The sequence below is a fragment of the Emys orbicularis genome, chromosome 4 (assembly GCF_028017835.1).
Source record: "Emys orbicularis isolate rEmyOrb1 chromosome 4, rEmyOrb1.hap1, whole genome shotgun sequence".
Taxonomy (NCBI): Eukaryota; Metazoa; Chordata; order Testudines; family Emydidae; genus Emys; species Emys orbicularis.
In genome coordinates, this window is record NC_088686.1 from 33,159,540 (window position 1) to 33,186,962 (window position 27,423).

Consider the following 27,423-nt stretch of genomic DNA (forward strand, 5'->3'; position numbering starts at 1 on the left):
TGGACTGAGAATTTGCAAAGATGAAAGCGAGAATTTTACTATCAGTTTATCAGTCCTTTAACAATGATGTTAACAACTGAAACCAAGGTTCCCCCCAAAGTTTATAGGGAAGGAGGGAGACAAGTCAATAAATGGTCTTAATGTTAGTCCCCAAAGTAGGAGATATTTGGAATTAAAATAAAAAATCCTCCAATTATTATTTTGGGATAGCTTTGAAAATATATACAAAAACTAGCAGTTAATAGTGCGCAAATAGCAATAACTCTCCAAAAATGTTTCAGGCCCCTCATATTTTTTTCCTTTTTCCCCACACACCCAAATCCAGCCATATGATCTCTTCCCATCATCAGTGTGTTATTTGTTTTAATTAGGTTAGATTCCACTTGGGTCGGGAACTTATTATGTCTGTAAACTGCCAACATCACCTATGTTATTACATAAATAGGTTCTATTCTAATAAAATCACAGGAAATAAAGCCATGTACAAGACCTCAATATTACTTTAGTAATTAAGAATGTGCAAATTGATTACACCAGTACTTAACCAATACTTGGGGGGAGGGATAGCTCAGTGGTTTGTTCTGAGTTCAATCCTTGAGGGGGCCATTTAGGGATATGGGGCAAAAATCTGTTGGATGATTTAATTGGGGATTGGTCCTGCTTTGAGCAGGGGGTTGGACTAGATGATCTCCTGAGGTCCCTTCCAACCCTGATATTCTATGATAACCCTTAGAATGCTGGCATCAGCTGACTGACAGTTGGAAGAAACTTTCTGAAGATGGAGATTTTGTACCCCACGAACAAAGGGTACAATTCTTCCACATCTTAGTATAATTAGAAGCAGCACCTAACTTGACTCCATTATTTCATAATAAGCAAGAGAATGTACTGTGTAAAACCCATCAGCAGCCATATTACTAGATTTTATTTTCATATTTCTTCATATTTACTAATGGCAGTTTTCTCAATATGACTCAGCTTTTGCTACATCAGTCCACAACAGTTAATCCTCTCGAGAAAATAACTGTCTCTTATACATGCTGCATCTAATACATGATTTTTAGAACAGTCTATTAGCACAATCCACTAGTCCGGCACAGAGTAGCATGATGATGTAATACTTCTGATGCAATCAGAATTTATTCAGCCTTTTCTGAAGCCATTGTTTTTATAACTGTGAGTTTTGTAAGTATAGACTATGTAGCTATAAAGTCTTCTTCTGTTCTTCTGTAGTGAAGTAATTGGTCTTCTAATCCAAAATTGTCTATCAACATAGCAAATCTCGGTTTCTTGCCATCTGCAGAGTACAGACAAGGCTGATTGGAGCTCATAAAGCATCACTTTGGGTGATGCTGCTCCATTTGGCTGTTAAAGGCTGCAAATCTGACAAATTATTCTTGGACTTGTACACTTTGACCAGTTTGAATCTTTGAAGTAGCTCTCCTTTCTCTTGAGTCTGCTTCACCAGTCTTATCTTCTCCTCCAGAAGATTTTGTTGAATAATGGGAACAGCATGGGAAGAATTCTGAACACACAGAGATGTCTCTCATGTAAACGACTTTTCAGATGTGTACTTTTAGCACAGTTTTTCTTCAGGCTTTCACAGCCATCTTGTAATCTGGGACAGAGTCTCTTTGTCAACAGATACTCTTCTTTAAAAATAGTAATCCTTTTCTTCAGCATCTCCTCCAAAGCACTTTGCTAGTGAAATGAATTCCGCCACAGCAGAATTAGATGAACATCTAGTTTTCCTTAATTGCTCCTTATGTGTTGTGTTCATTGGCTGTTTCCTTGATCTAGAGCTCCAAAGAGTGTCCCACAGTCCTTTGGAGTCCTCTGCATTTATGTCAATTTGTCTAACAAGGGTGTTTCCCCATCTTGAGAATGAAAAGCTAATTTACTTGGAATCCTCAGGTGCTGCCTGGTCACTATATAAATAATAATATTGTAAAACTTTAGGCCATGATAAAGTATTTATGTATAAAAGTGTAGATTGCCAGGGTGATAGAATAAATGACCTGCTAGGTCCATTTCCAGTTTCTATGTTTCATAGAATCATAGAATCGTAGGACTGTAAGGAACCTCAATAGGTCTTCTAGTCTAGTGTCCTGCACTCATGGCAGGACTAAATATTATCTAAACCAACCCTGACAGGTGTTTGTCTAACCTCTTAAAAATCTCCAGTGATAGAAATTCCACAACCTCCCTAGGCAATTTATTCCAGTGCTTAACCACCCTGACAGGAAATTTTTCCTAATGTCCAATCTAAACAGCCCTTGCTGCAATTTAAGCTCATTGCTTCTTGTTCTACCCTCAGACATTAAAGAGAACAATTTTTCTCCCTCCTTCTTATAACAAGCTTTTATGTACTTGAAAACTGTTATCATTCCCCCTCCTCAGTATTTTCTCTTCTCCAGACTAAACAAACCCAATTTTTTCAATCTTCCCTCATAGGTCATGTTTTCTAGACTTTTAATTATTTTTGTTGCTGTTCTCTGGACTTTCTCCAATTTGTCCACATCTTTCCTGAAATGTGGTGCACAGAACTGGACAAAACACTCCAATTGAGGCATAATGAGCAGAATTACTTCTTGTGTCTTGCTTACAACATTTCTGCTAATAAATCCCAGAATGATGTTTTCTTTTTTCTTTTTGCAAGTGTTACAGTGTTGACTGATATTTAGCTTGTGATCCAATGTAACACCCAGATCTCTTTCCTTCATTTCCCATTTTGTATGTGTTCAACTGATTGTTCCTTCCTAGGTGGAGTACTTTGCATTTGTCCTTATTGAATTTCATCCTATTTACTTCAGACCATTTATCTAGTTTGTCCAGATCATTTTAATCCTATCCTCCAAAGTGCTTGCAACCCCTCCCATCTTGGTATCAGCCTCAAACTCTATAAGTGTACTCTCTATGCCATTATCTAAATTATTGATGAAGATATTGAACAGAACCAGACCCAGAACTGATCCCAGTGGGACCCCACTTGATATACCCTTCCAGCTTAACTGTGAACCACTGACAACTACTCTATTTTATGAGACGGGGAAGATTTAATGGGTGGGAACACAAGGGAATAAAGATTGAGCCAAAACTGAACCAGTCCCCAACACAGTATTATTGGACATGCTGCCTTTCAGCTGAGATGTAAAACTGACTTTCTGACCATTCATTACAAATTCAATGGCACATTTTGTCAGAGTAGTGTTGTTAGCACTTGTGTCCTGACTAAAATCCGGTTTAGGTAATGAACATTCTACCTACTTATATGTCTCTGCAGATTCAACTGTATACAGTACACAGCTGCCCCCATCTCGTTCCAAACTGTTATGTAGCAGTGATGTATGACACCAGGGCTCTAGCCTGCTACCCTTAATTCATCTGTCTTCAATGGGAACAACATGATGGCAAGAGTGGGCCCTTAAAAAGCTACCACATTCCAACCTTGAGGTGGTTGCATTTTAGTAGTTGGTGAAATGTCTATAATATGTGGGAGTGCTTATATATATAGAGAGAGAGACTGATCTGGCTCTCAAGAAATTTAATTGTAATCCTCTTATTGACCTCGAGTGGAGCAGGACTTTATCATGCAATTTCTACATTGACATAAATAGCAGCAAATAGTGAGATAAAAGCACTATTTCAAATGTAGGAAGAGGCAGTCTTCCACAAATGTAGATGTGTTCTAATTATCACTAGACTGGTCAGTAACACTGAAAAATAAGTAACTAAAACAAGAATAACGTATTTTCAACATTCCTTAACCAACAAAAATGTTATTATTTCTGAAATACTGTATTGCTATTCCTCTTTCCTTTCAGGGAAATTGTAATTTTAATTTGTCTCTTCCATAGTACTTCAATATTATGGTGATGAGCGTTGTAGTGATTATAGGAGGGGTGGGTAGAACTGCCTATTTTTAAGGTTGCTCAACTCTTCCCATTATAAGACCCTCCTTTCAGTTGCTTATAACTTTGCCAGGTATAATTGTTTGGGCTGAAATTTTCCATGCTGGGGGTCTGTCAGGCTTAAATATTTTGGAAAATTTCAGCCAAAACAGTTCATTTTTTCCCAAGAATAAGGACAAATAAATTGTGTGGCCCATGTTAACAATTCTGGTGACCTTTTCTTTGAGAAGCTCTAGTGTCCCCATGCTTTTGAGCAGGGACTTGAAATTTGGCAGAGGGAGGCCTTTGTGTCGGGGATGTGCCTTTTGCCTCCCCATGAAAAACTGTCCAAATAGGACCAAATTATAAGCCTTTGGAAAATCACAGTTCACACATGTTTAATAGAGAATTCTTAGATTTCTTAGTTCGATTAGCCAACTTCCCTGAAGAGTCCATCTGCCCTGGGCATACTCCAGCCCTGAGATAAGCAGGACTTTCCCTGCAATTGAACCTTGGGCTTCTGCAGGCTGATCCATGTCCAGGCACTGGAAGTGAGACCAGGGAGACTCTCCTGTGCTCTCAGTGACCCCTCTGCTGAGCTCAGGCAACTCTGGGGAAGGAAGTTGCCTGATCTGAATGCAGAGTGGACAAGAGCCAGATATGTAGGCAGAAGGATGGGAGGGGGTAATAGATTGGAACAAGGAGCCTGGGAAGAAGCAGAAACTTGCTGGTCAAGGAAACTAGAATTGAGGCTGGAAGCCAGAGGCAGAAGACTAGAACAGGGAGTGGTGGGGTAAAGGGAGGGGAGAAGACTGTGATTTGCTGTGCAATGGACTGGGACTGGGAGCCAGGGATGGCCACAAGGCAGGAGGAAAAGAGAGCCAGTCGATGGCAAGGAAGACTGAGATCACATGAGAAACCCAGGGGCAGGGAAAGGACAGAAGACTGAGACCGCCTGGGAAAGGAGACTGGGACTGAGAATGCATAGGACAGGGAGAAGGTGATGAGGGGGAAGAAGAAACAGATCTGAAGGAGCCAGTGTGCAGGGGAAGAACCAAGACTGGTTAGGCAAAGAGACTGGGACAAGAAGCCAGGGAGCCAGGGACATTGTGATTGGATGAGCATATGGAGGTAGATTGGGACTGGGAGCCAGTGGGTACGGGTTATGTAGGGGGTGTGGAAACTGGAGGTCTGGGTCAGAGTGAGAGACAGATTGGATGAGGAGATGTGGGGGGTTGGGGAACTGGGAGGGCAACGAGACTGGGACTGGGATTGGGAAACTGTGACGGTGATGGAGTCCAAAAGGGTAAGATTAGGACTTACTGGGCAATGAGGCAGAAAGTGGGATGGAAAGCGTGAGGTATGGAGACTGGTGCTGGGATGAGGAGCCAGTGTGAGGAAGAGACAGAACAAGGGCAGATTGTAGGGGATAGAGTAGAAGAGAGTCACACACTGGGGGAATGGTCAGAAGAGTTTGTGTCAGCTAGAGCACATTCACCTCCAGAGCCTGGAATGGAACTCCAGATTTCCGAGTCTCAGCATTCTCTGCTGTCAGCAAATAACTATGAAACACATTGGCAAACTGTCCCATCTCCCCCAGTGGTGCTACTACTGCTACTATCAGTTATGCCATTAGTTCAAGTAGAAGAGGTCTGAACCTAATAGGTTCCAACCTTGCTGGTGCCCCATGTGGGTGTCATTATGATGCCACATGAGGGAAAAATAGTATGTGATCATGTAATTAAAGAGTAACCTATATACACATCAGAATTGCTGGACAACCAGCTGAGACAGGAGCAGATACAGGCTGGAACAGGTATTGGCTAGCATGGAAACAGGCACAGGAGCAAGGGTGACTAGAGCTGGAGAAGAAGCAAGGGGCAGGGAATGGAACAGGAGCATGGTCACACTGTTGAAACTACTGATAATGGGAGTACTCCCAGCCAGCTAGTGATATTGAGCAGACAAGAGAAAGTACTTCCCCCAGGAGCCTATATACCTGCCTTGGGATCACCTGGGTGGGTCCTTGTCTCTGGATTGGCTGAACCCTGGTTGAATGGCATGGGGCCTGTCAACAGACCTGAAGGAAATTGCTTCTGCTGACTCATCACACTCACTGACTCAGGGATGAATCATCAGGTTTAGGTAGGTTCAGGCTCACAGGTAACTCAGGCTTAGACAGGCTCAGAGGCAACTCAGGGATGATTCATCACAATGCCCAAGGGGGCCAAATTAAGGTTGCACAGTCAACCTTAATTCTGGCATTTCCTAACTTTTGAGAGCTTCACTTTTCAATCTTAATGATGTTCTTTTAATGTATGCTTTTTATATATGTGTGTAGAGTAAATCAAAAGAATGACGCCCTAAATTGGGGGTGAAATGGCAGGGTCTTTCACTAGAAACTCATTTGTTTGGAAAATATTATGCATAATAGCTTATTTTCACATGTTAACTATGTTTCTGTAAAACATCTTACTTGGCAATGGAAGAGATAAATTAATTCAGTCAGTAAATCAACAAAAGTTATTTTCTTTCCATACAACTATTCTTATGCTGCTGGATGGCTATCACCATGTGATTATGAGTTTAATTAATCATAAGGACACCTGGAGCTTGTGTGTAGGCATTTCTGATGTAGTTAAATCTATTAAACACAGTTATTAAAAGAAACCTATCTAAGTTAAAGTCTGAATGCTTGGGGAGATTTATATTTTATTACACTATGCTGCACACACATACACACACAATACACACAGCAACAACAAAACCTGGCAGTAGTTCAATAAAAACCCATCTGAAATCACTGTTGTGTTTTGCCATCTACCAGAAAGAAAAGCTCAGCATGGGCAGAGCACCTGTTTGACAAGTTTTAGCCTGCAGCAGGCTGACAGCTAAGACAGTTTTCATAAATGTGTCTGTGTGTGTGTACATGTATATATGTATATAAAGCTGGATGGGAGAAAGGTATATTTTAATGAAAATGTGACAAACTGAATGACAGCACTGCTGCTAGAGAAAGTCACTCCCCAGCCAGCTCCCATTCAAAATCTGTAGCTTTGTTTACAACAAAATGCTTAAGAAATGAGACATCCTCCCCATACACATTCACTATACAAATGTAACAATTCTTTAATGGGTTAGTATGTACTGCATAACTCTCTGTAAAACAATTAAGTATGGAAGGATGGAGGATCAAAAGCAGCATTTTTGTGGCTGGCTGAATTGAGTTAATTTGTTCCTTTTTGAATGTTTGTTTTTTAAACAGCTGCTGGGTGTATTTTTCTAATTAAGTGTTATGGCAACTACAAAACTTGTATAGGAAACAGTTCTGTGGGGAATTTTTTTTTATTTATTTCAAAAGTGAAATCCAAAAACTTCTTGATATCCTGAACCAAGGATTTTCAGAATATCTACCTTATTCCTGGAAAAGTTGTGCAGTCAATAACTCCTTTAGTAGCTGAGCAAATGCTGGTTTATGAGGCAATTCAAATTAAAGTGAGATGAAGTGACATTCTAGAGAGATGTATAAAAGATTTCCCAGCTACATTGCTGAACTGTTTATATGAAAAAAGCATAACAGAATAGCAAGACCAAGGCAGCAGCAGCTGTTGCCAACCAGAACCAGCATCAGGAAACCACACCTACCCCCACAGGATGCTAGGAGAAAGGGACTAAAATCCTCTCTGCTGTCACTGTCTCTCCATTGTGTGTTATCTGGCCCTGTCTACACCAAGAGATGCTGGGAGAGATGTTTTAAAACTATTTTCTGCCATTATGATGCAGCATCATCCATCTTCACCCACTCCAAAGGATCCTGAGAGAGGTTTAAAAGCTGTTCGTGACCGTATTCTTCACCCCTTTAAGCAAGTGTTTTTGCTCTTCCTGAATATTTTGTCTTTATTACTTGTTACTATTAATTGACTCTTTCCCCCCTTTGAACTTTATAGAATGTTGAAGCTAAAAATTTTAGAAGTGTACCTCTACTCTGAAAAGTAAAAATCTAGAAGTGTTTTAAAAGGTTCCCTGTTTATTATTTCCCAATGACTTCTGGGTCAACTCTGCTCAATTTACAAAAACAACTATGGTTTTCCTAACTGTCTGCCCTGCAAGCTCCACCTGGAATCTGAAAATCACCTGTGTTCATTTTCTTGATCTCTACATATTCCCAGCAATAAAGATTCCATAAACAGAACATATTCCCTGAACCTGTAAGAATTACTGTGTGGACTGATCCTTGGGGCTACACATAGATAGGTGCTGGAGCAATGTTTATAGTGTGGGTGCTGAAAGCCATTGAACCAAACTGTAAACCCTGTAAATGATAGAAATTACTTCAAACCAAGGGGTGCTGCTGCACCCCCAGTACTCCTACTTCCAGTACATATGTATAGATCCAATGACTTCACTGGGCGAAAATTTATGCAGGTCTCCTTGAAGTATCAGTCCCCAAAGGGGCTTAGGTATTAGAAAATCCCTGGAATAACTTTGTGCTCAACAAAGCCTGAGTTAAGTGCCTAGTCTCCCTGTACAATGCATAAGATGAGATGGTGCCTAAGAAAGCAATTCACAAAAGCCAGTATGCTAGGCGGGGAACTGCCTAAACTAGCTAATGGGAGATATTGATGAGAGTGGTGGGTCCTAAACCACGCACCTCTTAGGAAGTTCGGCACCTTAAGTCCAGACTGCAGGTAGATGCCTTTCTCTATTACACTGGTCTACAATTTTTGAGAAGTCGTCTGCTTCAGAGATAAAATGTGCTATTTATTATGTATTTTGATGTGCTGAATTCAAATATGACAATTAAAACAACTGATTGGCTACTGTTTCGAAGATATTTAAGTTTTTACATTTTATGTCTATGTATATTGTGTAGATAGTAGAGTTTTAATCAATTGTAAACCTTGGTCTTTTCATGTGTTTATGGTTGCTTTACATGATAATATTTCACCTGTCCTGTTTATGTAACACTTTAAAAATCAGCAAAAGGGTTATATAAATAAAATTTATTATGAAGCAAAAGGCAAAAAACTATTATGTACATAGTTTAGTCCTATTCAGTGTCTACTCGGCGCTTCTTGGCTTGTCTCTTGTATTTATTAAATGGAGCATCTATTGTCACTGTCCAGCAATAGTCTGCAAGCATTGATGGGCTCCATTTGCCCTGATAGCGTTTCTCCATTGTTGCAATGTCCTGGTGAAATCGCTTGCCGTGCTCGTCGCTCACTGCTCCGCAGTTCAGTGGAAAAAAATCTAGATGAGAGTGCAAAAAATGTATCTTTAGTGACATGTTGCAACCAAGGCTTTTGTATGCCTTGAGGAGGTTTTCCACCAACAACCTGTAGTTGTCTGCCTTGTTGTTTCTGAGAAAATTTATTGCCACTAACTAGAAGGCTTTCCATGCCGTCTTTTCCTTGCCACGCAGTGCACGGTCAAATGCATCATCTCGAAGAAGTTCACGAATCTGAGGACCAACAAAGACACCTTCCTTTATCTTAGCTTCACTTAACCTTGGAAATTTTCCACGGAGGTACTTGAAAGCTGCTTGTGTTTTGTCAATGGCCTTGACAAAGCTCTTCATCAGACCCAGCTTGATGTGTAAGGGTGGTAACAAAATCTTCCTTGATTCAACAAGTGGTGGATGCTGAACACTTTTCCTCCCAGGCTCCAATGACTGTCGGAGTGGCCAATCTTTCTTGATGTAGTGGGAATCTCTTGCACGACTATCCCATTCGCAGAGAAAACAGCAGTACTTTGTGTATCCAGTCTGCAGACCAAGCAAGAGAGCAACAACCTTCAAATCGCCACAAAGCTGCCACTGATGTTGGTCATAGTTTATGCACCTCAAAAGTTGTTTCATGTTGTCATAGGTTTCCTTCATATGGACTGCATGACCAACTGGAATTGATGGCAAAACATTGCCATTATGCAGTAAAACAGCTTTAAGACTCGTCTTCGATGAATCAATGAACAGTCTCCACTCATCTGGATCGTGAACAATGTTGAGGGCTGCCATCACACCATCGATGTTGTTGCAGGCTACAAGATCACCTTCCATGAAGAAGAATGGGACAAGATCCTTTTGATGGTCACGGAACATGGAAACCCTAACATCACCTGCCAGGAGATTCCACTGCTGTAGTCTGGAGCCCAACAGCTCTGCCTTACTCTTGGGTAGTTCCAAATCCCTGACAAGGTCATTCAGTTCACCTTGTGGTATGAGGTGTGGTTCAGAGGAGGAGGATGGGAGAAAATGTGGGTCCTGTGACATTGATGGTTCAGGACCAGAAGTTTCATCCTCTTCCTCGTCCTCGTCTGACTCAAGTGAGAATGATTCTGGTGCATCAGGAACCGGCAGTCCTTCTCCGTGGGGTACTGGGCGTATAGCTGATGGAATGTTTGGATAATGCACAGTCCACTTTTTCTTCTTTGACACACCTTTCCCAACTGGAAGCACCATGCAGAAGTAACAATTGCTGGTATGATCTGTTGGCTCTCTCCAAATCATTGGCACTGCAAAAGGCATAGATTTCCTTTTCCTGTTCAACCACTGGCGAAGATTTGTTGCACAAGTGTTGCAGCATATGTGTGGGGCCCACCGCTTGTCCTGATCTCCAATTTTGCAGCCAAAAGAAAGGTGATAGGCTTTCTTAACCATAGTGGTTATACTTCGCTTTTGTGATGCAAAAGTCACTTCACCACAAACATAGCAGAAGTTATCTGCACTGTTCACACAAGTACGAGGCATCTCTGCTCACTTTGGCTAAACAGAAATGTGTCCCTTTGCAAAATCAAACACTGACAAATAAGAGAGCACGACACTGTATGATTTCTAGAGCTGATATAGGGCAATTTGTTCAGCAGAGTGATGTAAGCTTCGTTATGATTGCATCATCCATGACTTCTAGGAATAACATGATGCAATTCATATCATGTATGACGCAATACCAGCTTCAGATTGCATCATTCATTGTTTTGCCTAAAAAGCAAGTACTGTCCAAACCCAGTCATAGATTTATTCATAGATCCAGTCAAAGATGTATTTTAGTCATTTCTGGTTCAAATTGAGATCCCTTCCCTTTATAACTCACTTATCCTCCGCCATTCCCAACTCAAGGGTCGTATATACTGACCCAATAGCATATCTTGAAAACTAGAGCCAATCAACAATTTTAAGCATCATTTTCGTTCTCAGTGACCCAGAATTAGTAAAGTTTGACTACATTTATTTCAGAAGCATTTTGGCTGTAGAGCAGTGATATTGTTCCACACCCAGGAACACCTGTCTTGGAGTCAGGTGGCTTTGGCACTAAGTCATTTATTATGGAAAATGCCTCACCTACCTCACTCCACACATAGCAGTAATACCCACCTTATTTTTGCCCAGTGGTTAGAGTGCTTATCTGGGATGTGGGAGAACCAGGTTCAATTCCCACTTCAGCCTGAGGGTGAGAAAAGATTTGAAGAGGGATCTCCCCACCCCGTTCAAGAGGGCACTCTAACCACTGAGCTATGGGCTAATCTAAGGGAGGACCTACCTCCATGTCTCCAGTTGAAGCTATTCAAATGTTGATTAAATACTTGTCATTAGGCCAGTAAAAGAGTGAGTAACTGCACCTGCCTAGACAATGAAAGTCCCAAGGTCCGTACCCAGCTCCAATGACTCTTTACTTATGCAAAGTGGAATAGCTTTAACAGGAGACACTGAGACAATCCCACATCAGACTATCCAACAGTTCAGAAATAGAGATAGGAGACACCTGTTCAAATCCTTGTTCCCCCTGGGGTGGGGAGCAATTGAACCCAGGTTCTCCCACATCCAGGCAAGTGTTCTCGCCACTGGGCTAAAAGTTATAAGGTAGTATCATGGGGTCCACTCACTGCTGGGGCGCCTCCTTCTGGCTGTTCTGGGGATTAGCTCATTCCAGGTCCAACACCTCCTTCTGCTTCTTGCTTAATCTTAAATACAAGTTTTCCTGTATTTATCTTAAACCACTCAGACTTGCAGGGGCAAAAAGTGGCTTTATGTTGTGAGAAGAATTTTCTTTTGTAGGCCTGGTCTACACTAGAAAATTAGGTCAGTTTAACTCCATTCCTTAGGGGTGTGAAAAATCCAGGCGGTGTTAAGCCAACCTAAATCCCTGTGTAGATCGTTTTGTTACCTAGACAACAATTTTGTTTTCATATTGCCAGAGGCCTAATTTGTGGCCCATTACATTGTCTGACTCTAAATAGCAGTTTGGACTTCGCTCACTATTTTTAAAACCATAAGCAGAGGAGTGTGAATCACTAGTGGGGACTCTGTTTTAATTTTGTAGATTTTAATTGCATAGCAAAATCTAATTTTACAGGCTCAACTGTAGCATTAAAAATGTATTTTGGCTCATAAAAGTTAAATATTAGGCTCAGCATTTGTACATTTTGACTTATGCTTAAAACTATTTTAGAAATAAATATTTGGAGTTAAATGTACAACTTCACAATTTAAAAAGATTAAGTACACACAGCCTTAACACATAGCTAACAGAATGTTGGGAATCATTAGGAAAGGGATAGATAAGACAGAAAATATCATATTGCCTCTATATGAATCCAAGGTATGCCCACATCTTGAATACTCTGTGCAGATCTGGTCACCCCATCTCAAAAAAGATATTTTGGAATTGGAAGAGGTAGAGAAGCAGGGTAACAAAAATGGTTAGGGGTATGGAACAGCTTCCATATGAGGAGATATTAATAAGACTGGGACTTTTCAGCTTGGAAAAGAGATGACTAAGGGGGGCTATAATAAAGGTCTATAAAATCATGACTGATGTGGAGAAAGTAAATAAGGAAGTGTTATTTACTCCTTCTGATAACACAAGAAGGAAGGGTCACTAAATAAAATTAATAGGCAGAAGGTTTAAAACAAACAAAAGTATTTCTTCACAAAATGCACTATTAACCTGTGGAACTCCTTGCCTGAGAATGTTGTGAAGGCGAAGACTGTAATAGGGTTCAAAAAGGAACTAAGTTAGTTCATGGAGAATAGGTCCATCAATGGCTATTACCCAGGATGGACAGGATTGGTGTCCCTAGTCTCTGTTTGCCAGAAGCTGGGAATAGGCGATATGGGGTGGATCACTTGATGATTACCTGTTGTGTTCATTCCCTCTGAAGCACCTGGCATTGGTCACTGTTGGAAGACAGGATACTGGGCTAGATGAACCTTAGGTCTGACCCAGGATGGCCGTTCTTATGCCTGCTTAGTGAAAATTAAGGCTGCATTTTCTGTGGGTCAGTGTAAAAATGCAACACTTGGCAGGAAGTAGTGTAAGGAACTGCTGAGGCCTGGTCCACACTACCCCCTCACTTCGGACTAAGGTACGCAAATTCAGCTACGTTAATAACGTAGCTGAATTCCAAGTACCTTAGTCCGAACTTACCGCGGGTCCAGACGCGGCAGGCAGGCTCCCCCATCGATGCCGCATACTCCTCTCGCTGAGCTGGAGTACCGGTGTCGACAGCGAGCACTTCCGGGGTCGATCCAGGATCGATTTATCACGTCTTGTGTAGACGCGATAAATCGATCCCAGAACATCGATTGCGTGCCGTCGGACCCGGAGATAAGTGTAGACGTACCCTGAGAAGCAAATGGGTCCTGTGACTAATGACCATCAAAAGGGCCTCTGTTTTTCTCCACAGCCTTTCATAGTTAAAGCAACAATTAGAGATGGTTTAATGATGGACTATTTATAAAAAAAATCAGGCAGTAAGTTTGGCCACCCCACTTTATGACAGCTTTGAAAAGAGAACAGGCCCTTGGTGAGATGTGTGAAGAGGACACTGACTTTGTTTCTCCAAGTTTCCTACCATATAGGACAGCAATGCTAAAATCCAGCTTGCTGTAGAAAGAGGAAATTTATTCTAAGTTGATGTGGCATTGAAGCCTGTCACTCCCAGCCCAGGCAGACACATTTGCACTAGCCAGGCTCAAGCTAGCATACTAAAAATAAGCACAAGTGTTGCAGCTCCAGCAAAGACTCAGGCTACCACCTGAGCTCAGACCTAGCAGGGGTGAGGTGGCCTTGACAGCCCAAGTTACTGCCTAAACCGCAATATGCACACTTCTATTTTTAGTGTGCTAGCTGGAGCCCTGCTAGCACAAGCCTGTCTACCCAGGGTTGGAGGCTTATGCCCAGCTGCAGTGTACACATGCTGCTGCACTCAAACAAGATCCAGGGAATGTCAGCATTGCCAAACTTGTTTCTAATCAAGTTAAATACTACTCAGAGCTAAAGTCTCTTTACTAGCAAGCATTTAAGTTAACTCACCTAATGTGTTTAAGAGTACAGCAGAAGAGATGCATTCTTTCATAAAGTACCCCACCCACTCCAAGTTAGTGGTTGGGAGATACTACACAAGTTCTCAGCCCACAGGGGCTTTACACATTATAAGTGATTGGTACTCTGAAACAGGCACCTGGTTCTACATTTCTGGAAAGGCTGTATTAGCCCAATATAGGGAAAACTAAAGCTACATACTAACCCATGTCTCTCCCAGGAATGGCATTGCTACCCTACTATGCCTTGAATTTGTAGTTAACATTTACGAGTCCAGCTATGTACCTGAGGAAACACTAAGTTACAATTAAGGATCCAAAGACTCCATATCCCCCCTCAACACAAAAAACATCCAAAGTGGAGGTAGTCATATTAAAAGCATTCTTTGAGCTCAGACAGAAAGCTCGGTACAGTGCAGATATGGCTGCTGTGCAGTTGTTCACAACGGAGTTGAGGAATAGAGAACGTCACTTTGCAGAACTGAAATGACTAAGAACTGTTGCTACATGCAGAGCAGGGGTAGTGCCAACTTGTTTTTGACATGTGAAATTGATGTGGCAATATCTGAGAAGTCAGCAGTTCCAGCTTCCAAAAAAAGATCGTACTAGTTCCTTTGGCCCCACTTTGCTTACTGGAGTGCACCCAAGTGTTCTTTTGCCCTTTCCCCTCTGTGGAGCTTAAGTTTTGAATTCCTCCCTGTCCACCCAGTTTTGTTTTGGCATTGAGTGTCAGACAGCCTAGACTCCATGGAGCAGTCCAAGCTTTCAAATAGATTTCAATAAGGTGTATAAAAGACGACACCTGCATGTCGTTCCTATTGCTAGCACTTAGGCTGACAGCACTCCATTTTAGCGAAATGAAGTGTTGTGTCTACACTGATAGTTGTACAATCAGCATTACGCTAGTTTGACACCAACTAAATTAACATTGTCATGATATGAAAGGCAAGCACAAGTTCATTTATTTATAGCAAAGGTCTTGGGTTACAAGAGGTCAGTCCTTGCCATCTTGAAGAAGAGATATGGGATAAGTTATTGCATACATGTGCATTATAATTTAGCAGCAAGTCATTCATAAAAAAACATTTCCTTCCTACTGCTTTTTTGGTTTAGTGTCTCAATTTATATACAAGTCAGCTTTACAAAGCATTTACCAACACTTTTAAGTTAATGGTCTTTTATTGGAAAAAAAGACTAGCATTTACAACTTGGAATGGACAAACTGTAATAGCTTGAACAGCGATGTTGATAGTTGTGCTGAAGTCCACAGGCTACTCTGCCAGCTCCAAGTCATGGTACAGAAGGTTTTAAAAATAGGAGAGAGTCCAAAGATGCTCCCTTGGTGAAGGTTTCTTTTAAAAATTTTGTGAACGGTAACAGCCTGACACCCGTTTCACTATAGTGCAATGCAGACAATGTTAAACCAATATTATAACAGACATGCCACCCATAGTTAAGATCATCTTTTTTTGGAGCACAATGCTACATACAGGAGAACCATTCAACCTTTAGGGCATTTTCCTCTAAATTTTGCATCCTTTGACCATTTTTGCTGCATACCATCCTGAGGTATAACCCAATTTTAAAGTAAACCAGCTATGACAATTTACACTACAAATTGAATTAGAATCCACAGTTGGACAAAATCGTGGATTTTTTAGGGGTTTTTTTTTTTTTATTTTTATTAATTAAATACAAATGTTTGACTGTGCTCAATTGTCAAGCTGCATGCATGAAAAACTGGCCAGCCCAAACAGTGTAATAGTCATTAGCAAATGGAACTTTTGAGGAGTTCACTAAGTGCTTCCTTATTTTTTTTTTTAAAAAGGTAGTACACTTACTTATATTGTAAAACTGATGTTTAACTTGATCTTTTGGGGACAGGACCACCAACCATTACATGCAGTTTGTGGACAGAAGGTATTTTGACATTCAGTTTTGCTATACAGAAACAGAATGAATAAATGAACATTTTTTGCAAGAGGTAAGTAAAAGATTCAATTTGATTCTTCTAGAGGGGAAAAAAAAAGGTGAAAGGAGGTCTTCATTTTGCGGTCATCATCTGTACGAATTCTGAAAAGATAAAAACCACCATGACTTTTTGTATCTTCAAAGTAATTTTAACTTCACAAGGAAGTCTCTTAACTGGACTTGGCATAAACCTTCAGTGCATCTAAAATCTAAACAGAGTGCTCTGATCAAGTCTTTTCACTCAATAATATAGACAGTTTAGTGAATTGTTAGAGTAATTCAAACTCCAAAATTACCAAGTTTAGACAACACCCAGCAAGCTTTACTTAAGTTTATAAGTGATTTCACAAACAGAACAAGAGCATCTTTTTCTACCTTCATAGTTCACTTGTCCATCTCCATCGATATCTGCTTCTCTGATCATTTCATCTACTTCTTCATCTGTTAGCTTTTCTCCTAAGTTTGTCATAACATGACGTAGTTCTGCTGCACTGATATAACCATTGCCATCCTGTGAGGAAGATAGTTGCATAGGGTTGAAAATGACCATTTAGAAGACTGGAACATAAGCCTAGCTGAGATTGTTCTATATTAAACTCAGGTCTCCAGTAATTGGCTTTGAACTTATTCTCCCAGGTGCCCTGAGGCATCAGTGACCTAGTACCCAGCCTGGAGGCCTGGTGCACTGTACATCTTATCCAACCACAGAGAATGCTATAGCCATGCCTTCTAAAGCATAGAGGATGGAGGCATTACACGAGGAGGACTGCGTGTTCCAGAACAAAAGTGAAGTCTGCTATACTTATTTGGACCAAGTAAGTAGCCTTACCTGATTAGGTCTTTGTATGCCTCAATACACATCTTTGACACTTTCACCCAGGTAAGCACACACCTACATTTGAATCATATGTATTAGTTTGGAGTTGTGGTTCTTAGAAGTTCTGAATGCTACCAGACACTTTCTGAAAGTCTCCAGTACCCTGGAGAACAGAATGGTAATTTATCTTTCAATTTGGGTTTCTTTAATTTCAGTATATCAGCCCAGTGTGTTCAATAACTTAATTCCTCCTGCCAACAGAAGGAAAGAGCAGCAAGTTGACCTTTTGTAGCATCACATCCTCAACCAGCTGCTGGTTTGCCTAGAGAGGCTTCCTGGGCAATGAGATCGAGAGTACACAAAGCACATTGAGAAATGATCCCAACTCCACCCACAAGCTGCAGTACAGAACCTAGAATGGCAGAAGACTTGAAGCTGGCCTTCTCCAGTGTCCCCATTACTTGCGCTAGTGGAGAAAAACCGTTCTAGTAATGTTCTAGATCTGTTCTGGATTTGGGTAATTATCTAGTTTAATAGCTATGGCCACTTTAAGGCTGTCCTGTTAAGTCTAGTGATGTGCAGATATCTGTAAAGATGTTAAGATAGTTATCTTACATAATCAAAGGGGGGAAAAACATGCCCTCTGTCAAGTAGAGGGAAGAGGATGTTCTTGTGCTCATGTCTGTCCTTTGAGAAAAATGGAGAGGCTCTGCTTCTGGTAACAAGCTTCCCATAAGCAGCCTCAAACCCAACAACCTGAACACAGAGTCTATTAAGCGTCACCTCCTCATACATATTACAAGTTGAACAGGTGATCTCAACTTTATGAAAACTCTTCATACAGGTGTGCAAAGCCCTCTGCACCTATGTTCAGGTACTTTGCTTATGTCATGAGACCGGGAGAAGTGGAGACACCTTTGATACTGAAATAGGTAACAAGTCTAATCACTCCAATTTCCTGAGAGAAGGCCTACCAGGGATTCCAGCATGAAAGAGCCTGACACCCCCCTCTCCTCCCCATCCTGGGGGAGCAGTTTCAGCAAGCCTACTCTATAATATCCAAAGTAAGTTTTCCTCCTGTTGCTGGTAGAAGGGATTATACCCACCTTCCAGACAAGCACAGGACAATGCTGGGAGAAAGATGCTCGTCATTAAAAACTGTTCAAAAAGTCTGTCTGCAGCTTTGGATTCTAGCAGTACCTTGTCAAAGACTCGGAATGCCTCACGGATTTCTTCCTCGCTGTCAGTGTCCTTCATTTTTCTGGCCATCATGGTCAAGAACTCAGGGAAATCGATAGTGCCATTGCCTTAAAAAACACAGAAATTGATCTGTACTTTAGAGTCCCATCATTTCCTTGATACCAAAGCTAGCTTTAGAGTTAGGAAGGGACAAGTCTCATATTACTGATCAAGTATTTAAAAGCTACCTTCCATTTTTATACTAAAACCATAGAGGCTTCCAAGAACTTTGTAAGTTGTCAGCCTCTTCCCCGAAATTGTTAATATAGCATTTTTAGCTCTAGAATGCTCAAGCAACCACTAAAAATATGGCAGTAATGAGGACTATTGAATGGACTGCTACTTCCCCTCCAGACCTACACCCCAGAATTCATCAGTTCACCATCCTAGGTGATTAAGAGTCTGCTCCTACTGTGCCATGTTAGATGAGGATTGTGTTAGTGAGACTCAGTCTGATACTTTGAGTTGCAGATAGTGAAGTGAATAAGAGTGACAATTGAGCTAAAACCCTAATCTGCTGGGGTAGATTTCATCTGGATCTCCAGAAGGAAAAAAAGATTCCAGAGTGGATGTTTAGCAGCATCAATCGATACTAAGACTTTAAACAACGTGAACCAAACAATTAAAGTATTATAATATATGCTTACTTATAATTAGAAACAAGCTTACAATCAATCTTCTGGAAGCTGGAGATTAGGGACCTGATTTTGAGAGGCGAAGAGCATCTGGGTAAGCTGCAATTTTTCAGCACCTCTCAAAAATCCAGACCTAGGTGGCCTAATAAGTATTCCTCTGCCACTGCAGAGTCATCACCCCACCCCATCTTTTCCCATATTACGGGCATCTTTTCCCATTGACAGGAAATCCCTAACACCTCAGAATACTAGGGAATGCTATCAATTAAAGGTAATTGAGAAGGTGTGTAGTAAAGAGCAAACAGACTATCTTGTTTTTGGGGCTATATTTTGACCATGTCCATTTACTGTTAAAAGTGGTTTAATGTGACCAGAAACATGCCTTGTGATGCTGGCAAAACAGGTGCTAGCTCATGCTAAGGTCCCCATGCCTCACTGGAATATTGACAAATGGCTAGCTGGGATCAGTCTGGTTCACATGTGTGTCAGTATTGTTAAAATAGGTATTAGGGTTAAACAAAAAGCAAATTTTTCTAATGCATGCAGCAACTTAAAAGCATTCAATGAAGTCTAATCTCTTTTATAACATCTGTATCCCATATTATAAGGCAATATTTGAGCATTTGCATTGTGAGCATCTAACTGCACAAGTCACCAGACAGGAGAGAAACATTAACTACTGTGAAATGCGAAAGTGTTTATCATGCCCGAGAAGGAAGGACCATTGATATATTCTACAATAGTTCATCTGGTGTCAAAGAGGACAAGAGACTTTGTTGGTTGCTCACTTGCACAACTTTTGTTGATCATGAGGAGCTGCAGGGAGAATTTCTTCCATCAGATAAGTTTGTAGCTCAAAGCACAAGAGGAAAGGGAATAAAAATCCCTAACAAGGAGGAACTGTATCTCTATGTTGTTTGGACTCTGAGGGACAAGGATTACTAAGCATAAGCAAAAGATCCCCAGTGTTTAGCCTGGGTTAGCTCTTAAGGACATATAGAGCTTGCTTATTACAGCTTTTTATTTTTTGAAATAAAATTGGAACTCATTTATTTGTGTGTGCATGCACGCCTTAACCTCGTAAATAACTCATTTCCTTATTAATAAGTCTTTAGGATAGTTTATTATAGGATTGGCTACAAGCATTGTCTTTGGTGTGAGATCTAAGGTGCAACTGACCGGAGGTAAATGACTGGTCATTTGGGACTGGGAGTAACCTGAATATTGCTGTGATCTTTGGTGTAAAGAACCATCTATCACAAAGGTAAGCTTACCTGGGTGGCCAGGCAGATCGAAGTACCCAAGGCAACTATCTGTGATTACATGTTAAGGCTGTTCTAATGCCTGAGAAGTTTACACTTGATAACTGTGAAATCTACATATAGAACTCACAACCAATTTGCGGTTTGTGCCCCATTTCCTCACAGTCTGTCCCGATGTTGGTACCCACAGTCTTGTGTCAAGCCATCCTACTGTGGCACATCTATTAGATCAAGGTTTGCACTCATGTTTTATTAGCCTTGTTGCTGTTTTAACAGTTTCCAATCTAGTTTTTTTAATGTTCAAGAATTCCTTTAGAGGGCCAATAGTGTGTACACAACTATATTGATTTTGAAGCTTACTTTTAAGTCACAGAAGAAAAGTTACCTATTTTCAATTCTTGGAAGATTCTTAATGGTTGGCACAATCTGTCAATTAATTTGACTGCCACCCCAAAAAGAGATAAAAGCTTGGAATTTACTTTAAAGAAGTGTCCAATGCAGGGGGTTATAGCACATCATCCTACTACAAATAGTAGCACAAGTTAAATTTAATAAAAAGGATAGTATATGCTCACTATATTGGAGCCCTGAGATTCAGACTCATTCAATTTTCAGGCTAGATTTCATGACACTTAATAGAAGAATTAGACAAGTCACTAATAATTACACTACAAGAGTATTGCCTCAGCAACCAAAAATGGAAGGCGGTTGCACTTCACAAGTAGTTTTGGTTTTGATTTTGAGTCTCTTCACAAAGGTCAGATAGTCACTTCCTCTTTCAATACACTTTATACCCTTATCAGAGGCACTAAGAATTGGCTATTATACTGTTAATACCATTGTAGTTAAAATTTTCCTCCCATGACAGAGCCAGTATGAAGCACCTTCCCCCTTTGCATATCCAGGAATCTGAAGCAAGTTTTGAACACAATTCTGGTGTTACCCTTTCTGGCATCCATTTACCCAAGTCAATCTCTAAGAGAAGGCTTCCCCGCTTTTGTGAGATAACTTCCTATCAGTCTACTAAACAAAGCCTATCTCCAGGTTTTATTCTTAACTCCTAACCCAGTTTAAGAGAAGAAAGAAAAGTCAGTTTTTACTACATGGCCAATACAATGAATTAAAATATATAAAATAAAGATTAAGTTAGCCACCGAGACCAATATGGGATGGGTAACTGAATAGATATGGGAAAGCTACTTGGTACTCCAGTGAACTGTAGTTTGCAGCAATTCAGGAGGTAAACAAAACAAAAACAAAACAAAACAAAAAAAGCCAAGTGATGCGGAAGGAAACTGAATCCTGGATAGAAGCAGTGAGCGGGACACAGATGCAGAAGACCTTATCAGTATTATATTTTGACTCTGACTATCCCATATTTACATATCTACTGGTATAGTTAATGGTAATGACTATGTTCATATTAAACTTAATATGAAATCAAATGGTTGCTTTATGTAGAGAACAGTAAAAAAAACAAAAAACCCTATACTGCTTTTGACCAGATTTTAAATGGATTACTGTCAAAAGGAAAGTGGAGGACTTGAGCGGCTGCATTACCCAGCTCAAACCCAAGCTCGTAGGGTGTACACACTCACCATGAGTAAAACACTGCCAACTGCATCTTCCCCACACTTACCATCAGCATCTACCTCGTTGATCATATCCTGTAATTCTGCTTCTGTTGGGTTTTGACCCAATGACCTCATGACAGTCCCAAGCTCTTTTGTTGTGATGGTGCCATCACCATCTTTGTCAAATAGGGAGAAAGCTTCCTTGAACTCTGAAGACAGAAATAGCCCCATCATTAAGTACTATGACCACCACCAAACAGTACCAAAATAATACTTTTAGTGACAGAAGACTGATCTCAATGTCCATGCCATAGGATTTAAAAATGCACTTTGTCTGCAGTCTGTACTAGAAGACTAGTGTTTTAATACTTTAGACTTGTATTTTCTGAAAAATGTATCACATGTGCAAGCCACTGCCCTCTAACCACACTCCCTAGCCTGTACGTTACATCAGGCTGTGCAAGTTTTGGATAAGCATATGCTACCCTGTTTACGAGTTACCCAGTTGGGCCAAGTCCATTTCTCATCAATAGCAGTTATTTGTGGGGGAGTGAGTAATGAAGAACCCAGTGTTTCAAATAGTTAGTGGACAATACTCTGAGCAAAGATTAGAGAAACAAGGGAGTTAGCCAAACATGCCTGACAGAGATAACTGTCATTTATCAGTTATTTTTGAATTACTAAAATGATAATAGTGAGCAACCAATACATTAAATACGCTCCCAAAAGTTTAGACCCAATGCTTTACCCTCTTAACCATTTCCTCTAATTTAGAAAGGCAGTGTTAGATTAGAGATGATTTAAGAGAAAAAGAAAGTTTCCTTACATATGTTGCCAACACAAGAGAGAACTCAAAGTTTTAAAGATTCTGTTGATTTGGCTTGTGAAAGCAAATGGTGGCAAGTAAAGTGGGGTGCACATGGGTCAGTTTCACTTTCAATCTCAGGAAAGAGTCTACTGTTGCAATGTTTGGACTCCAAGCTTTGGAAGTGATTATTTAGCTCGGTTTTGAATTAACTGGATTTTTAATATTTCTATAAGATTTAAAAAGTCACACCAGACGTAGGTGCTGGGACTCAATTATCCACAGAAGCATTCCTTCAGCTTCTTTAAACACAAATTTCTCAAATGAAATAAGAGGGAAGAGCAATTATGTGCCAGAACTTTTAGAGACTTAATGCAGATTGCCTATATTACTTGTCAACTGATATTCAAGCTCAGGAGAGAATATCCAGCAGTGTTTTAGAGATATTTTCCAACATTCAAAGGAGATGTTGGCTCTCTTTTGGCTCACCAATTCTTTCTTCTCTTTTGGCTCACTAGTTTCCTTTGGCTCACCAATTTTCTTAATTGGGATACTTACCAGCAATCTGTTCTTCAGTCAGCTGATCAGCCTACATGAAGAGTAGAAAGTTATTTTAGAAAACTGTTTTCCTATAGCTCTGTCAAGCCATGAGATGCAATACAGACTTTGTAAGGAAGTTTACATTTATACAGCACCTTTCAACCCCAGAAATCCAAGAGTACTCAATACACAGAAGAATGATTTCACCCACCAATGGGGTGCAGCAACATCTAAGACTCAGTGTAATAGCTAATGCTGCAAAGAGACACTACACATTCTAGGACTAGTTAAGAATTCCATAGCCAGATCAAGTTTATGGAGAAATCCAATATGGCCAAGTTTAAGGCACAAAGCAGAAATCCCCTAGTGATTCAACATGACCCAAGTGTTTCCTGGAGATAATCCATCACAATATTGACCTAGCACAGTTTTTTAGCTTGTGATAGGATAGTACCATGATTGCAAGATCTGGACTTCTGCCATGTTCTTAGAATTACACGCTTTTCTGTCAACATCTCATTTGTTATGCCATTTAGCTAAAGTAACAGCTCCATTGGGTAGGAATGTTACCATGCAATGAAAGGTCTTCATTAAGCTACAATTTGTTAGGTTCATGCCATTTACAATACTTAAATACCGTGTTGTGAGACCACCAATACATCTGAAATCAGCAGATAACTGCATTTGTGTTTTGTTGGGCCCACAACGGAACCAAACACATTCCTTTAACACAAGACATTTTATCCTTAGCTTTTTTGGGGGGGTGGGGGTGGGGGGGAGGGTTAAAAGAAAAAGAAAACCCAAAACACTTTGAAGCTTTCTCCATCCCACAGGTTCAGAGAACAATATATAACAGGTTTTAAAAGGGAACTAGATAAGTTCATGGAGGATAGGTCCATCAATGGTTATTAGCCAGGATGGACAGGGATGGTGTCCTAGCCTCTGTTTGCCAGAAGCTGGGAATGGATCACATGGTGATGAACAGAACAGGTAATTCCCACCTAGCATTGGCCGCTGTTGGAAGACAGGATACTGGGCTAGATGGACCCTTGGTCTGAACCAGTATGGCCGTTCTTATGTTCTAAGAACTGTGAAGACCTGTATTATCTTCCTTTAGAGAAAGGAAAAAACCCACTTAATTGGTTTCAGTATTTTTGAAGATGGTGTGGTACCAGGTTAATCATATTTGGTTTCCTAGCACCTTGTGCTTTTAACGCTATTGTTTTAATAAAATCATTTTTACACCAAATTCAGAAACAAAACTATAACAAAGTTTAACTGATCAGTTAGGAAGGATACCAAGATGCTCATAATTTCTCCTGGGAAACAGCAACAATTTTAAGTCAGGAGCAGTTTACTGTAGCTAAGTAGCTCTTTTTATGAAGAAATTGTATCAAATGCTAGTGTGAAATAAGCTGTATATTTGTTACACTCTTTATTGGTCTCTGGACGATAGGGTTGAAAGGTTGTTGTATGCATTAAACATATATATATTATATACACACACACACACACACCCAAAGCACTTCCATCTGTAGTTAGACTACTTTTATGGATAGATTACAAAAAGGATAGTGATTGAAGAAATTATTTCTACTGAATTATTTAATTGGAGCCTCATATGGACAAAGCTGTAGTTTATGTGTGTTTAAGAATATTAAAACATAACTGTAAAGGGTTTGTGGGCCAGAACCCACTTTGTATTACTCCCATCCTCCTCATTACAGTCCCAGTAAAGAGATTCTCTTTTAAGTGAAAAGGAAAAAGTCATTTACATAGCATGACATATCAGAGCAATGCTCTGCAGAACAGGAAATAGAGCCACACCTCAATAGAGAGAAACTCAGATCCACAGCACCAGTTTGAAGCCCCTCCAATTTGAAACTGACAATATTCTGGTCTTCAAGCAGCATTTATGTTTATTTTTAAAAAGCTGACCTTGCATGGCATCCAGTTCACCCTCTAAGCAACAGGCACAAACACTGTCTGATCACCCTAGTTACCAGGGCAAAGGTACCTAACACCAAAGAAATCACCCCACCCAGCCAAGTCATAAAATCCTGTCCCAGTGACCTCCGCCTTCCCCCAACAGGAAGGGGGAAGTGGAGGGGGTGTGGTGGGGAACACCCAACATGGCCCGCAATCACATTTGGCAATCTGCACCCCAGCTTTCACCGCTCCTATGGGAAGCCAAAGCTGAAGGGAGGGGAGAATCTCTCAACCCAGTGTTATTAAGAGTCCAGGGTTGCAGTCCAGCAACCCAATGTTCAGAGCAGACTGACCAGAGGCAGACCCCACAGCCTACTCTATGCACAAGTGATGCACTTTTAAAGTGAACACGGATAGCGCAGATGTTAAAAATCCAGGTCTGTGTGAAAGAAAACCCAAGTAAGGTGGTGAGCACCTCTTCTCCTAGAGCCAACAGGCACCTTTCCCCACCAAGCCACGGGATCAGCAGCCACCAACTGCTGCAGTGCCCGCCCCCCAAGCAGAAGCAGCTGCTGCTCTCGCTATTGTCCAATATCCCCTCTTCATCCTTTCGTTAGGAGCGTGATTCAGCTGCGGAATCTCTCTGCCAGCTCCAGACGCCTGCCCATCCTCTTCAGCTCCCCGTTCCCCCTGAAACTCCTCATTCAGGGAGCCAAGCAGCTACTCCTCAGGAGCCACCCGTTCCCATGCGCATCCAGAGTCCTGTCTCCAGTGAGGAAGCCAGGCCCCTTCCGGAAAGATAAAGGCTCCAGTGTTGTAGCTGCTGCTCTCCTCCCACTAACCCCAGGCAGAAACTGGAAAGTTTCTAATGGAAACGACGCACACTGCGGCCCTGTCTCACCCTCCTGGGGCCGGCGTGGGGGCTGGCGAGGAAGAGGAGGAGACATGATGTAATGCAGCCTGCGAAGGATTTTGGCGTTACTGCGTTTAAGGATTGGGGGGTAAGAGCGCAGCAGCCGCAGAGCCCTGGCCTCCCCCACCCCAGTCACCCTGCGCAGTGCAGCTGGTGCTGAAATTGGGATGGTTATCTTCATCCCTAGTGCCTCCCGCCCCCCGCGGGAGCCCTATTCCCAGCCCGAGCGGGGAGGGGAGCAGGGAGCCTCGGGGATGCCATCGCCCACCCCAACCATGGAGGGATGGGGGCCAAGCCCCGCTGGCTCCTGTCCCCCGCCCTGCTAAGGAGGAGGGCACCCACGTCCGGCACCCACCCCTTCCCATCCAGGGGCGCTGGGCAGAGCCCTACAGCAGCCGCTGCAGCCGGCGGCACAGGGCGCCCCGCACCTCCTGCCCCAGCGGCGGCTCAGCCATTCTTCTCCCCCCGCACTGCAGCGCAGACCGCCCGCTCCGGGCTCGGGGGCAGCATCCCGCCCAGGCGCCCAGCGGGACCGGTTCCAGGCCTTGGCAAGGGGAGGGGGCGGGCATTGCCAGCAGCCACGGGAGCGACAGCTTCCTAGCCAGCCCCGTCCCTCAGCCCCCAACCCATCGCCGCGCCGCTGGAGAGGCGACCTCCCAGCCCAGCGAGCAGCCCGGGCGCGGAGAGCGAGTGGCAGCAGGTCCCATCGCTGTGCGATGCAAGGGACAGCGGCCACGCGGCGCAGGGAAACAGCCGGTGGGAGGGGAGTCTGCGGGCTTCAGCCCGGCTGCCCAGTCTCGCCTCACACGGGGGGAGGGGGCGAGGAGAGCAGCCCCCGCCGCTCACTCACCCCGCTGCTAGGGCCCAGGAGGAGGAAGAGGGGCTGCAGCCGCTGAGCCAGCCTAACTCCCACCCGATTCCCCACCGCGGGTGGCAAGCAGAGGAAGACGGGCTCCAAACCCAACGCCACGCGGCTGACCCAGCCCCTCGCAACGGCAAGGAAGCTCAGCAGCAGCTCGTCACAAGCCAGCCATCTCCACTGCGATGGCAAATCCAGATGCGTCCGGGCCCCCCAGCCAGGCCAGCTCCAAAGTCAGCCCCACCAGCCGCTGCACGGCAGCTACCTACCATTGCGTGGGGGTGGTTGGGTTGGGTTAGGCTACTGCTGCTGCTACACGGGCTGCTCAAGCAAAGGAGCAGGAGCTGCTGCTGCTACCTCCTCCGAGCGGCTCCTCCCTGACAAATGCTGTAGGTGTGAGCTTGCACCTCCCTGCTATATATGTAGGGCTGTATCCCTCCGCCGGAGCAGCGTCTCTCTCTCCTCCCAGCCTCTGCCTGTGTGAGAGTGACTGCAGCGGGCAGCCCTGCCCCCATGCTCAGCCCCTCCCCGTCAGGCTCACTGCCCTCTGCCAGCCCAGCTGGCAAGCGGGGCAGGCTTTCCCTCTCCCCAGCAGGCGCCGTGCAGGGACAGCAGTGCACGCTGCCTGCCAGGGGTGCAGCACACGCTTACCAGCGGTTAGGCAAGGATTG

At 42.4% G+C, this 27,423-nt stretch overlaps 1 protein-coding gene and 1 pseudogene across 1 annotated transcript; both read right to left on the reverse strand.

Moving 5' to 3' along the window:
- Nucleotides 1–1,196: 1,196 nt before the first annotated feature.
- LOC135877250 (swi5-dependent recombination DNA repair protein 1 homolog) lies at nucleotides 1,197–3,316 on the reverse strand (annotated as a pseudogene).
- An 11,832-nt stretch (nucleotides 3,317–15,148) lies between these two features.
- On the reverse strand, nucleotides 15,149–27,209 carry CALM1 (calmodulin 1). The gene is made up of 6 exons (XM_065404281.1): nucleotides 27,022–27,209; nucleotides 23,070–23,100; nucleotides 21,772–21,915; nucleotides 18,197–18,303; nucleotides 16,555–16,690; nucleotides 15,149–16,281 (listed from the first exon to the last, which is right to left on the reverse strand). Exons 1-6 carry the CDS (start codon nucleotides 27,022–27,024, stop codon nucleotides 16,253–16,255), a joined length of 450 nt encoding a protein of 149 aa, XP_065260353.1. The 5' UTR covers nucleotides 27,025–27,209; the 3' UTR covers nucleotides 15,149–16,252.
- Nucleotides 27,210–27,423: the final 214 nt, after the last annotated feature.

What these genes read in the sequence shown, in the direction of transcription:
- CALM1 (XM_065404281.1), bottom strand. An exon ending in CATTCCGAGTCTTTGACAAG is followed by an intron (nt 16,691 to 18,196) that starts GTACTGCTAGAA and finishes TCTTCCTCACAG; the next exon opens with GATGGCAATGGTTATATCAG. An exon ending in TGGACAAGTGAACTATGAAG is followed by an intron (nt 16,282 to 16,554) that starts GTAGAAAAAGAT and finishes TTATCTTTTCAG; the next exon opens with AATTCGTACAGATGATGACC.